The sequence below is a fragment of the Petaurus breviceps genome, unplaced genomic scaffold, assembly GCF_028583685.1.
Source record: "Petaurus breviceps papuanus isolate PSGF00001 unplaced genomic scaffold, PetGlider_PUasm1.0 90466, whole genome shotgun sequence".
NCBI classification, from domain to species: Eukaryota; Metazoa; Chordata; class Mammalia; order Diprotodontia; family Petauridae; genus Petaurus; species Petaurus breviceps.
Genome location: NW_027187260.1, coordinates 903511 through 917262, shown reverse-complemented (window position 1 = coordinate 917262; position 13752 = coordinate 903511). Strand labels below are relative to the sequence as shown.

Genomic DNA, 13752 nt, shown 5'->3' with positions numbered 1-13752 from the left:
CCTCTCCCCCAATCTGCCCTCCCTTCTATCATCCCTCCTCTTATCCTCTACCCCCTATTTTCCTGTAGGGTATGATACCCAATTGAGTATGTATGTTATTCCCTCCTTAGGCCAAATTCGATGAGAGTAAGGTTGACCCATTCCCTTTCATCTCCCTGCTCTTCCCCTCCATTGTAACAGTTTTCTCTTGCCTCTTTTATATGAGATAATTTACCCTAATCTATCTCTCCCTTTCTCCTTCTCCCAATATATTCCTCTCTCACCTCTTAATTTTATTTTTAAGATATCATTCCTTCCTATTCAACCCATCCTGTGCCCTTTGTTTATGTATACATGTACACACATATGCATACCCTCACATATGTATATTTGTACACACATATACCCTCCTATACATACATATGTATGTATGTGTATACATATATATATATACTATATATATATATATATAGGTACACAGATACATATATATTCCCTTCAACTACCTTCATATTAAGAAAAGTCCCATGGGTTACAATTATCATTTTTCCATGTAGGAACATAAATAGTTCAACTTTAATAAGTTCCTTATGATTTCTTTTACCTATTTATCTTCTCATGCTTCTCTTGCTTCTTGTAATTGAAAGTCAAATTTTCTGTTCAGCTCTGGTTTTTTCATCAAGAAGACCTGAAAGTCCTCTATTTCATTGAATGACCATATTTTTCCCTGAAGCTTTATACTCAGTTTTGCTGGGTAGGTGATTCTTGGTTTTAATCCTAGCTCCTTTGACCTCCAGAATATCATATTCCAAGCCCTCTGATCCCTTAGTGTAGAAGCTGCTAGATCTTGTGTTATCCTGATTGTTTTCCATAGTACTCACAGTACTCAAATTGCTTCTTACTGATTGCTTGTAATATTTTCTTCTTGACCTGGGAACTCTGGAATTTGGCTATAATATTCCTAGGAGTTTTCTTTGGGGAATCTTTTTCAAGAGGTGATTGGTGAATTATTTCAATTTCTATTTTGCCCTCTGGTTCTGGAATATCAGGGCAATTTTCCTGGAGAATTTCTTGAAGGATGATTTCTAAGTTCTTTTTTGATCATGGCTTTCAGGTAGTCCAATGATTTTAAAATTATGTCTCCTGGATCTATTTTCCAAGTCAGTGGTTTTTCCAATGAGATATTTCACATTGCCTTCTATTTTTTCATTTGCTTGGATCTGTTTTATAGTATCTTGATTTCTCATAACTTTCTCATTAGCTTCCAATTGCTCCAATCTAATTTTGAAGGAGTTATTCTCTTCAGTGAGTTTTTGAAATTTCTTTTCCATCTGGCAAATTCGACTTTTTAAGGCATTCTTCTCCTCATTAGCTTTTTGGACCCCTTTTGCCATTTGATTTAGTCTACTTTTTAAGGTGTTATTTTCTTCAGAATTTTGGGGGGGTTTCCTTTAGCAGGCTGTTGACTTGCTTTTCATGATTTTCTTGCATCATTCTCATTTCTCTTCCCAGTTTTTCCTCCACTTCTCTTACTTGATTTTCAAAATCCTTCTTGAACTTCTCCATGGCCTGTGATCAGTTCATATTTTTCTTGGAAGTTTTTGATGCAGCAGTTCTGACTTCATTGTCCTCTTCCAGTTCCATGCTTTGATCTTTTTTGTCCCCAAAAAAAGATTGTATGGTCTAATTGCACTTCCTCATCTTGCCAATTATTTAACTTTTAAGTTCTTTTCCATGGTAGAACCCTGCTTACAGAATGTCTCCATTCTTTGAGCTTTGTCCAAAATTGATGGGGTTTTCACAGCTGCCAGAGCTATTAGTTGGGTGCCTTCTCTACAGCACCCACAAGCTCTGGCTCATTGGCCACACACCCCAGGACCACCACACAAGACCATGATGCAGATCCAGTCAAGTTAAAGCAAAAGTAATGACCCTCTGAATGGTCCTTTAGTCCCCCTATGATCTGCATGCCAGGAGCTCTGAAAGCAGCCACCCAGTACTGCTGCACCTCCTGCTACTTCTAGCCCTGGGGGCAGGGGTTGGACTATGCTGTTCCTTCACCCTTACAACAGAGTGCCCAACTGACCTTTTATTTTCTTTTTGGCGTTTATGGGTTGAGGAGTCTGGAAACCACCACAGCTGCTGGTGATTCACTCTTCTGAAGTCTTCTCTGGCCTGTCTGGGTGCTGGTTGGGGCCACTCTGAGACTGGAACTGGGATGGCACTGGCTCCCAGAGTGCTGCAACATACATTTCCTGTTGGCCTGCCAGGCTGCCTTCAGTGGGAGATTTGTTTCTCTGTCTCTTTGTGGGTTCTGTAGCTTTTAAATTTGTTTAGAGTAATTTTTTACAGGTATTGGAGATGTTTGAAGCCAGAACCCACTCTGAGTTTGTGCTTTTACTACACCTTGGCTCTGCCCCACCCCCCCACTCTCTTCTTAACCCATTACAAATCAGCTTCCAACCTTACATTTCATAAAAATTTCTCTCTCCAAAGTTACCAATGATCTCTTCTTTGCCAGATCCAATGGCTTTTTCTCAGTTCCTCATCTTTGACCTCTCTGCAGTTGTTGATTCTCCTCCTTGCTACTCTCTTATTTCTAGGTTTTGGGGACACCACTCTCTCCTGGTTCTACTCCTACCTACCTGACTGCTTCCTCTCAGCCTTTTTTGCTGGATCTTCATCTAGATCATGCTTTCTAACCATTGCATATTTCTTTGTCCTTGGCCATTAGGAATATTTTAAAAAATCAGTTAAAAGTTCTTTACGGAATTCACACTTTTCAAAATATTTGTAGGACTTTTGGAACTTTCTTTGGTTGTGGCCTACATTTTTCTTTTTTCTAAGCATGAGTTTTAATTTATATGCTCAAGACATAAAGACCTTTGTAGATATATTCAAAAAGCTAAACTATAGCTTTTCATAACTATTCCTTGAAGTTTTCTTGTCTGATGTCCCAGAATCCAATTAACTATTCACAAGTAACTTACGGGTTTAAGATGTTTCTCAAAATGCATAATAGTAGGTTTTCTTTAGATTGATATATAAAATAGCATATTGTTGCAGTGAATTTTAAATTAAATTTATTAAGTCTTATTTCATTGTATTATTTAGACAAATAATAAGTGCAAAACAATGACTGTGATATTTCAAGAAATAAAGAAATTATCCTTTTCCTCCAAATTTGTTTAAAGGCTGCAGAAAGGAGGGGAATAAGAAGTTATTTTGAGCATGAACCACTTGAAAATAAGATAGAACATGTCAAGGCACCTGCACATCGTCGTATGGTTGACAAATTTTCAAGATTTCTTAGATTAGTTGACCACCTATTCCAAGAACTGATCCGACAGCTGGTGCAGACTGCAATCAAACTATTTTTGGATTTACTTAATAAATCTAGCAAAGTGGGATGTTCAGCAGAAAAAAAGAATAAAGTCCTCATAAAGTAATTTCTACATTTTTTTATTGTCTTAAGGATATGCAATAAATTCAGTCTCTGGCACTCACTGGTTGTGTGTATCCATGGGAAAGTAACAATTCCTCAATGACCTAGACCTTAAACTTGGCTTTCTGCAGCATTCATTGGTGTTGCATGGCTTGAGGGCATGTGCAGTGCAAAGTGGTCATGCTTTGTTTTCAGAACCAAGGCTGCAGTGAAGTTGCCATGTAACATGGTAAACACTGCCAAAAACACCTTGTTATGTGTTTGATTTTTTAATTCATTTTTGATCGCTTTGTGTTCAGAAACCTTTTACTGTTGTCAAATTTCTTGCAACCCCATGTAGGGTAGCAACTCACAGTTTAAGAAACCCTGCCTAGGCAATGCACTAAAATTACGAGAGGCACATGTGTTACTGATCTGTATTGCTGAAAGGAGTTTCCATATTAGGAGTTACCCAAGCTGATGAAATCTCAGGCCTAGATGATTACAACGAAAAAGTATATAATATAAACACATTTAAAACACAGATTTATACATGAGTTCTCTATATTTCTCTAGACACTTTCAAAGGCCAAAGTTTTCATTCTGCTATTTATGTTTATTATGGTGGTAGGGTAATTGTGGCAAAGCATTCCTTTAATTAATTCTTCATCACTACTTCGTGTCTTTGAAATGTATTTTTGCCCTTTTTGATCCATTGAACGTATGCCAAAGTAGTGATAAGTATAATTCAGGACATTATTCTGTTATATAATTCTTTGATAGCTTTAACAACAATTAAAAACATTTGTGGGGGCGACTAGGTGGCACAGTGAATAGAGCACCGGCCCTGGAGTCAGGAGGACCTGAGTTCAAATTTAGCCTCAGATACTTAACACAAAAAATAACTGTGTGACCTTGGGCTAGTCACTTAACTCCAAGTGCCCTCCAAAAAGCAAAAAAAAAAAACAAAAACATTTGTGGCTATTTTGAAAGTGTCAAGAAAAGTTTCATAGATTTTTTTTAAACAAACAAAAACATCAACTGGAATAAAATAAATTGTAAAACTAGTCCAATCCCTTTCTTTTGCTGATGAAGAAAACAAAATTCAAAGAGAATTTGCTACATGGTCCCTACTATATTGGTAAAAATTAAAACCAGAATTTCAGTCTCAAAATCCAATATTCTTTTTGCTACTCCATATGGTCTTATCTTAGAGATAGTAATCAAATATTAATCTCATGTGATTCAAAAGTTAGACACCAACAGAAATAAGAAAACTATCTGTAACTTTTGAAGACAAATAGCAAAGACATTCTACACAAATTTTAAATTTGCAAAAATCTATTAATTTGTTGGCAAATTAACTGTTTCTATTCATCATATGTATTTATCATCTGTGATATCATATTAAGCATAAAATATTAGTTTAATATATAATTGAAAATTGAAAATCATCTCTAGTTTTTGTTATTTATTTATCTAGGACAGCGAAGGAAAACATATTGTTGAAAGTGCCAGAAGTTACAAATGAAAAGAAAGAAAATTGTGAGTTAGCAACTGATATCAATGTTTCACAAGATTATATCACAAAGGTAAAAAGATTTCTGAGATATATAAAAATCAGTTTATTGAAATGTAATAAAGACGGAGAGGCTAAATATAAGAATTTTCTTTTTTTACCTTCACATTGAAAAGTTATATCTTGTATGTTTACTGAATGTGCTTTATTTAGCCATGACATTCAGAAGATAAAGACAAGTTGATATTCATAGAAACTCTGGCTGATAGTTTGGAATGGTCAGCCAACACACTGCGAGCAAAAGGGGGAATTAGCAAATGAGTGTAGATCACTCAAGGCAACTAATCGACATTACTGGATAAAATGTTTATGCTCCATAAAGTTATCTTTACATAAGAAGACCCCAGCAACATTTTTGTATACGTCTAATTTTTAATAGCTTCTCCACAGAAACTATAGATATTGTTACTGAATCTTTAAGAGGTAATAGGGTATTGAGAGCCCAGCAGTTGTTATGGTCATTCTGGAGATTTATCTGCCATGATATAACAACTCTGACTATAGTGAAAAACAGGATGAAAAATGTCCTTCCAGAGAGAACTGTTTTAAGTTTTGCAAAGAAATATTATAAAGAGAGTTCTTGAGAAATTTTGGCTGCTATTTTTAGAGATAGGACTATTTCCAGAATTGAGTTGTTTATAGCTATAGTGATGTAATTTTGGCTTTGATCTTTCTCAAAGTTGAATTGTGAATAATTATATTTGTGTCTTATTATTTGTTACATTGTTAATAAATAACATAACCCATATTTTTGGTTATTTAAGCCCACAAAATTAGGGGATTTGATATAGAGAGATAAACAATCATTTATGGGGGAATGGGGAAGGTTTCTCCTTTAGGGTTGGGGTTCGGAGCTAATTGTTTAATAAATGATAGTGATATTGAAATTTTAATAATAAATGTAGAAGTATTAGAAAGATATCCTTTTGTTTTGTGAAAACACGGGCTGAGAACAAGGAAGGGAACTATGCCAGTGGAAGGTAGAGAGATGGATGATCCCCACCTGAATAGCAGTGGGCTGGTCTGTAGTGGAGAGAGTGCTGAGCCTGTAGTCAGGAAGACTTGGCCCAGGATGCTCCTTCACACACATGTTAGCTGTGTGACCCCTAAGCAAGTCTTTTTCCCTCAAGGTCTTAGTTTCCTCATTTATAAAATGAGGAGATTAGACTCCATGGCTTCTGAGCTCTAAAACTATTGTATGATAACCCTAAATTCCTCTTGATACATGTGGAGACTTGTGTCTGGAAATTTTTTTTCTTATAAGCATTTGATCATTATAAAACCACAGAGCTGCTGATGATTAATGGCACTCACCCATTTTTCCTACTTGTTAATTTCATGTAGCATTTTATTGCTTAGTCCCGCTTATGCTTCATATTTAATAATATTATAGAGGTTGAGCATCTGATTACACAACTTGGCCTTGAACCTGTAATGTGGTTGGCTATACTAATTTTCTCAAAACTAAATTTTAATGATCTGGTGAGATCTTGAAGTTTATATAGTTAATACTTTGAGTAGTACCTTCAACCAACCCTTGTAGTCTATCAATTCCTTCCCCTTTCTACTGGATAAAAGTTCTTAGAAAACCATAATCTTGCCCTAAGAATCATTGATGTTTTTGGATTTCCCTAGTTAGCTTTCTCCACAGCACAGGGTCAAACCCAAATACAGTATTCAAATGGATCTGCATTCTCATAAATTTGTATATTCCTGGTAATGATGCCAATCACAGTCCATTCATAACTACCTGTCTTATTCATCTCTTTTCCATTTCCTTTCATAAGTTTGCCAAAGGGTGTGTCATGCATGGGTCCTGCTTTTCTTTCTCCTAACACCTTGCTCCTCCTACCAGTGGAGCCCCTGCCAATCTTTCACTGTTTTCCCTTGCACTCACAAAGTAACCTAGTAATCTTGTTTTCTAAATCATATATTTTCCTGATAACTTCCTTCCTTTATTTCTACTGCTGATCTTCAAAGTTCCTTTTTTGTTTTATGTTGTAGGCTCTTCTTACCATCACTTGACTCTCCATTACCCTCTGACTGATAACATTTTAAGTATTTCAGAGACTGTATAGAATGTTTCCTCACCATGGAAGAATCCTGTAAATTATTGGTATTAAGAAGATAGGGGCGGCCAGGTGGCTCAGCGAGTATGAGCACCGGCTCCAGTGTCAGGATGACCTGGGGATCAAATCCAGGCTCAGATACTTAGCACCATACCCAGAAATAACTGGCCGTGTAACCTTGAGAAAGTTACTTAACCCCGATTGCTTTAAAAAAAAAGAAGATAGGTCTTTGTTTCAGGGAGATATTGGGGGTCATTAAAAGAGCTTTGTAATTTCCTACATCACTCTCCTCCTGAGTTTATTTGTGGATACTGTTTATTGGCCACTTGTCTTTTCTGTCTTCAAAAGGGACAGAGCCTATTGGTTTTCTTTCCTATCACTTGTCATGATCCTAAGTATCTCTTCCATGATTTCTTGTCAATGTCTTTGGCCTTTCTAGAGCAATGAATTTGTAACTAGAAGACCCAGATATAAATTCCACAGTGGCTGCTTACTACCTTTATGACCTTAGGCAAATCACCTAACTTCTCTAGACTTCAGTTTTCTCATCTATAAAATGGGAGGGGAAAGGGAGTGACTAGATACCTTTAAGTACTTTCTTCCTCTCAACTTCTCCTATTGATTCATATTTTCCAATATATCTCTTGACATCTTTAACTATTCCCTCTTCTTTCATTAACGTTACCCAGTATCCAAGGATGTGCTGATTTGATTTGGAGGATCTTATCCATTTCTTCATAGAGCTTCCCTACCTTTTTATCCTCTCCACAGATGATACATATACTATAATTATGTTCATGGTGGTCTTTTTGTTTAGGTTCTACTGGCAAAATATTCAAGAGCCCAGTGTTATTAATATTACACAATAATAGATAGATAGATAGATAGATAGACAGACAGACAGTCTCACAAAAGAGTAGTATAGCCTATACTAGCTATTTAGTATATTACCTGACAAAGATGCCTACTTTCCCATGGAAAATAATGAAAAAGCCTTAGCCAAAATTCATATTTATTTGGGGAGAAGCACTAGATTTCTAAGGGAGAATTTTCTGGTTGTGGTAGAGCATAACTTAAAACATAACTTTAAGCATAGCTTAAAACATCTATAGTTCCATCTCCAAATTCTGTTGCATCAATCACAGCTTTTATTTTTAATGTACATATTATCTATGTACCTTGTTTTTTTGACAATTCCTGGTCAGTAGTGTTGTTTTCAAATGCAAAGAACAATATTATTTTTCCACTTGTACAATATGTAAATGAGGAAAGTAGGGGAAATTAACACAATTTTCTTGTAAATAGCAAGATCTCCTAATGGATTTTGAACAATTGATTTGAAAACTCTTTTTGGAAACCCAGTCATCATACAAAGGAAGTCATAGCAATAAATAATGTAGTCAAATCTTATAGTATAGCTTATCATAGCACATTTATGTAGCCCATAGACGAAGTCATATGTCCTCTAAAATTAGGTATTGCAAAAAGGACATTATATGTAAACCAAATTTCATTGCAATTAATCAAAGGAATTGTCTATATTTTTGGTATTATAAATAAATGTTATTTCATTGAATGCTGGTTGAAACAAATTAGCAAATAATCAGATCCTAGAAGTATTTAATGCTGAACAGTATTATTGTAATGGAATTATACTTCTATCAATCAAATGCTGTGCTTTTTTTCCCCTAAAGTACTACTGTATAATGTAGGAATGAAGAGTCCATCTCATGGATTCATACAATTCATTTAGTTGTAGAATTGGAATTGAACATACAAATCAATCCTCTAATTTTATTTTTCCAACCCTTAAAAAAGTTTTGTTGTTAACTTTTGTTTTAATATCACAGTCATTTCTGGATATATTCCTTTACCATGCTTCTCAAATTCTGAGCCTTCTCTTGTAAGCAATAAAAATTATTAAGAAAAACCAACCAATATAGTAACTATGTCCAACAGTGTATGCAACCTTCCATACCCAAAAACTCTCATTTCTCCAGTGAAAAGGCAGTGGTCCAATTTTTCATCTCTTTTTTAATGGTTAATTAAATTCCCCTTCCTTGATCTTCCTTTTGTTTTAGTTTTAATTTAAAGTATTTAAGTGTCTGTGAATATACACACACACACACACACATATATATAGTAATAATGCATATGTATACACATACACACATATGTTATTGCTTTTCTGGCTTTTCATGGAAGTCTTCCCATGCCGCTCTAAATCACTCATATTCCTTGTTTCTGATGAATCAGTAATATTTAATTACATTTCTCTACTACAGTGTGTTTAGCTATTCCCCTATCAGTGAGAACCCATTTTGTTTCCACTTCTTTGCTACTGCAAAAAGTGTTGCTATGAGTGATCTGGTATTTATGAGACCATTCTATTTTTAGTGACCTTAGGGTATATGCCAAGTAGAAGGATGTCTGAATTGATGAGTCTGAATATTTAAAAAAATTTTTTTAGTATAATTCCAAATTACTTTCCAGAATGGTTGGATTAAGTCACAGATACACTGATAATTTTATAGTGCCTAATCTCCTGTAGCCCTTCTAACACTGACCATTTTGTCTTTTTTTTTTTTTTGCCAATTTTCTGGGTATGGGGTGAAATCTAATAATTATTTTATTTGCATTCTTTTTGTTTTTTTTAAAGCAATTGGGGTTAAGTAGCTTGCCCAAGTTATTTTGTGTGGGTGTTAAGTACCTAAGGCTGGAACCGATCCTGGGTCCTCCTGACTCCAGGCCAGAGCTCTTACTCACTCTGCCACCTAGCTGCCCCTTTATTTCCATTCTTATATTAGTGATTTGGATCAGTCTTTCACATAGCGGTTAGTTAATGTTTGTCATTTTTCTTTTGAGAACTTTGTTCCTATCTGTTGACCTCTTTTCTATCATAACTCTCCCATTCTGTTTTATTCAAAATGTGGTTTATTTGAGGCCTTTTGTTTTTACCTCAGTTATTTTAAACCCCTTCCCCCCAGGACAGAACCCTCTTTCTGACAAAGAAAAGCAATTAAGCAACCAATAATGAGAAAAAGTCAATTCTGTCTTCTTCCTCAAATTTTCCATAGTTATTCCTTTTTTTTCTTTTCCCTTTTAAAACCATCAAAACAGAAAAAAAAAAAAACCACCTAGAAGACCCAGTATTCATCTTAGTCAATTCCTTATGTAAATGCCTGAGGGGATTCTTATCTCTGATGTAAGCATTTAATCATCATTTAAATATCTCCAATTACTGAAATATATTTATTTTTCTTATTTCCTCTTGGCTGTTTTAATTTTGAAGGTTTTGCTCATCTCTTTTATCATAATTGTTTGAAAGTCCTCTATTGTATTATAAATCTACTTTTTGCCTGTATTATTATGCCCATATTGAAGAATATGTTGTTCTTCACTGTATATTTTTATCATTTTTCTTTTGGAATATTGCATTCCAAGATTTTCTTTTCTTTATGGTTACTGCTACCACAACTTGTGTAATTCTGATTACAATTTCTTCATATTTGAACTCTTTCTTTATGATTGATTGTAGTATTTTTTTTTTCTTTTACCTGGAAGCTCTGGTTGAGGTTTCTTATGTGAAGTAACTAGTACATTTTTTTCACTTTTCATTCTGGTTCTAATAAATCTGAGCAGTTTTCATTTATGATTTCTTAAAATATGTTATTTGGGTTTTTTATCTGGTCATAATTTCCAAGGAGTACAATAATTATTTTTAAATTAAATTTTTAATGGACAAAAATCTATTTTTTCCTCCCCTTTCCCAATAAAGTACTTCAAGCTTTAGATACCCTTCTACTCTCTCTGGTCAAAGGAACTGCTAACAGACTTCTGATCGCTTGTGCCCCTGCTGGCTTCCCTGGCAGGACTCTTTTTTTCATTGCATACAGGCTTCTGGCTATCTTTTTGTAGACTTCTGGGGCTCTTTGGATTTCTTGATCATTATCTTGGTCTTAAAAAATATTTTCTAGAGCATGTATGGGAGAGTTCAGCTCCTCTGTGACCTTTTATATTACCATTTTAAGTGGAATTCTTCAGTCTTTCTCTTTTACTGCAGTTTAAGATTACAGTAAATTTTTTTATTGATATATAACACTGCTAACCAATTTAGCTTTCATTCCATGAAAATTCCCATGTGTTTTGCAAATAACTTGGAATCTAGGCATGATTCTTCATCTGTACTTTTGGAATTGAGATTTTAATCAAAAAGTGTCAACTTGATATTTCTTTTTCATTTTATTCAGCACCATGTTAAAGTATTCTACATATTTAAGTAGTAATCTATAAATGCTATGAAAATTATTTAAAGTTTGCTTAGCATAGGATTTATTTGAAAAATGTGATCCATTGACTGCATATTCTATGCCAGGGAGAAGGAACCTGAGGCCTTGAAGGCTACATGTTTTTAGGTAGGTCCTTAGGTGGAGCCTTTTGACCAAGTCCAAATTTTTCAGAAGAAAGCCTTTCATTAAGGGGATTTGTTCTGTGACGTTTGGACTTAGTCAAAGGGCTGCACTTGAGGACCTAGAGGGCCACATGTGCCCTTGAGACTGAAGGCTCCCCGACCCCTGCACAGTTCTAATATAAAGATGAAATTGGTACAATAAAATGCAGTTCATCACAATGAAATTTGAGCTAGTTTCTTAGTTTATTCAGTATGAATGACTTGGAAGTAATTCTATTCGTGTTCATTATGAATGTTAAAGTATATGGTAGTATGAGTGCAGAACAAAGAGGAATGAATAGAACATTTGATGTGTTATTCAATGGGGGGAATTCGGTCTTCTGCCATCTTTCACTTTGTCATTTGAGTTTTGAAAGATTTCACAAGTAAATTATAAGGTATCACTGACATCTTATCATGTCTCTTAAATTAGATGTTTAACAACCTCAGCTTGAAAAAAGAATCAAGGAGACAAAATGAGGCAGTATTTGAAGTACATATACATTTGAAAGCTCCTCGAAAAATTTTTTATAAGGAGACCGATTCATTTGAAAATGCTTCAGATTACTTACTTGGGGCTAAAAGTTTTCAACATAAAGTTTCAAAACCTTTGGATGAAATGAAATTAGACACTTCACTCAACATTTCTGCCAAAACAGTAGATAAACTGTTTACCAGAACTCCCAGAAGGAAACCTAAATTACAACAGAATGCTGAAGAAAAACTTTCTGGTAAGAAAAGTAGGCATCTTATTCTGCCTTCTGATGCCTCATCTTAGTATGGAGAAAACCCAAAGTTCTCCACCAGTTTTGCAGGTACCACTAAACTGTTATAGGCCCTGTAGCAGACTATATGTCTATCACTATATGCCAGGCTAGCTGAGGTCAGAGGATCCTCACCATGTAGTTGACCACTAAAGGATGCTTTAGGGGTTAAGAATTTACTCCACTATCATTACTTAATATAATCACCTCTTTCACTTAATCCTCCCTGGTAAGGAAGGACAATTAAGAAAAACCAGTTTGACAAAGTGACCAAATCTGACTATATATTATATTATATTCAGCATCCATAGCCCTCCACTTTTCTACCAGTAAGGGGGAAGATAGACAGCATGGCATGATGGCTCTGGGCTTGGTGAAAATACTTGTTTCAAATTTTGTCTTCAATACTTAGAGCTCATGAACCTAGACAAATCTCTTAACTTTACTGTCTTATTTTCCCCATCTTTCAAATGAAGGAATTGGACTTGATGGCTTCTAAACATATGTTCCTGTTTTTATCCTAGATTCTTAATCCTCTGTTCTTCAGGAACAAGGCTTAACCAGTGGTAACTGGTAAAGTCCACTAACAAAGATCCAAAAAGCTTATGGTGATGGAAGGCATATTCACATCAATGAAACCATACATCTTTTGAAATAGTGAAAAAGATGAATAAGACTATTACAGATGAAGAGCCTTAAAAAGTATTACTGAATGATACTTTGGAGAGATCACTATCCTAGTAGTGATACAATTTGGGTTCAAATACCACTCCTCTTCCCCATCACCTACAATCTCTGTGACTTGGTACAAGTCTTTTAACCTTCCATGGATGCTGTGTGTATTTGTGGGAAGTAGTGAACCAGGTTTTAGGAGAACATTTTATATTAACTGTCTTTACCATGTTATCTGAGCATAGCAGTAGCTTCCTCTGGGACCCTGCCAATTCAAGCAGAAGTTAGGGAATGCTGCTATTTCTCCTCTTCCTCTTTGTCTTTCTCTTCTTCCCCCTCCTCCTTCTTCTCCTCCCTAGATCTCATTTTGCTTTTCTGTAAAATGAAAGTATCAGACTATATGACTTCTATAATCCCTTCTGGAACTAGATGTGTAGTTCTATGATTCTATGAAATAATAACTGGAAAATGTAAAAAAAGAGAAAACATTTTCTGTTTTACATAGAATGTATAAGTTGCATACATTTGGTAAATTGACTTTGAATCTATGATCATATTAATTATTCGTATTAAAATTTATTTCTATCATTTATGAACTGGGTATCCTTTTTTTTGCTAATAGTAATTACTTTTATTCTCTATCCATGTTTACCAACTTTTCTTTTTCCTGAATCAGCCTTCACTTAGTTTTTATTCTTTCTTTTTACTGATAAAAATAGAAGAAAAATATCCAGTGGACCAAGAAGACAACATAACAAAACTCATAGAGTAAGTATCAGAAAATTGTGTGATTCCAAGCCAAAAAAAAAGTTTTA

The 13752-nt window shown here is 34.9% G+C and overlaps 1 protein-coding gene across 1 annotated transcript in view; it reads left to right on the top strand.

Annotated features, from left to right (window-relative positions):
* Window positions 1-13752, top strand: part of DNAH14 (dynein axonemal heavy chain 14) — a 412217-nt gene that overhangs the window by 66185 nt on the left and 332280 nt on the right. Inside the window, exons 12-15 of the mRNA XM_069062634.1 lie at window positions 3174-3424; window positions 4887-4995; window positions 11935-12232; window positions 13657-13705. Of these exons, the coding sequence (XP_068918735.1) occupies window positions 3174-3424; window positions 4887-4995; window positions 11935-12232; window positions 13657-13705 (707 nt within the window). The remainder of the gene's footprint in view (window positions 1-3173; window positions 3425-4886; window positions 4996-11934; window positions 12233-13656; window positions 13706-13752) is intronic.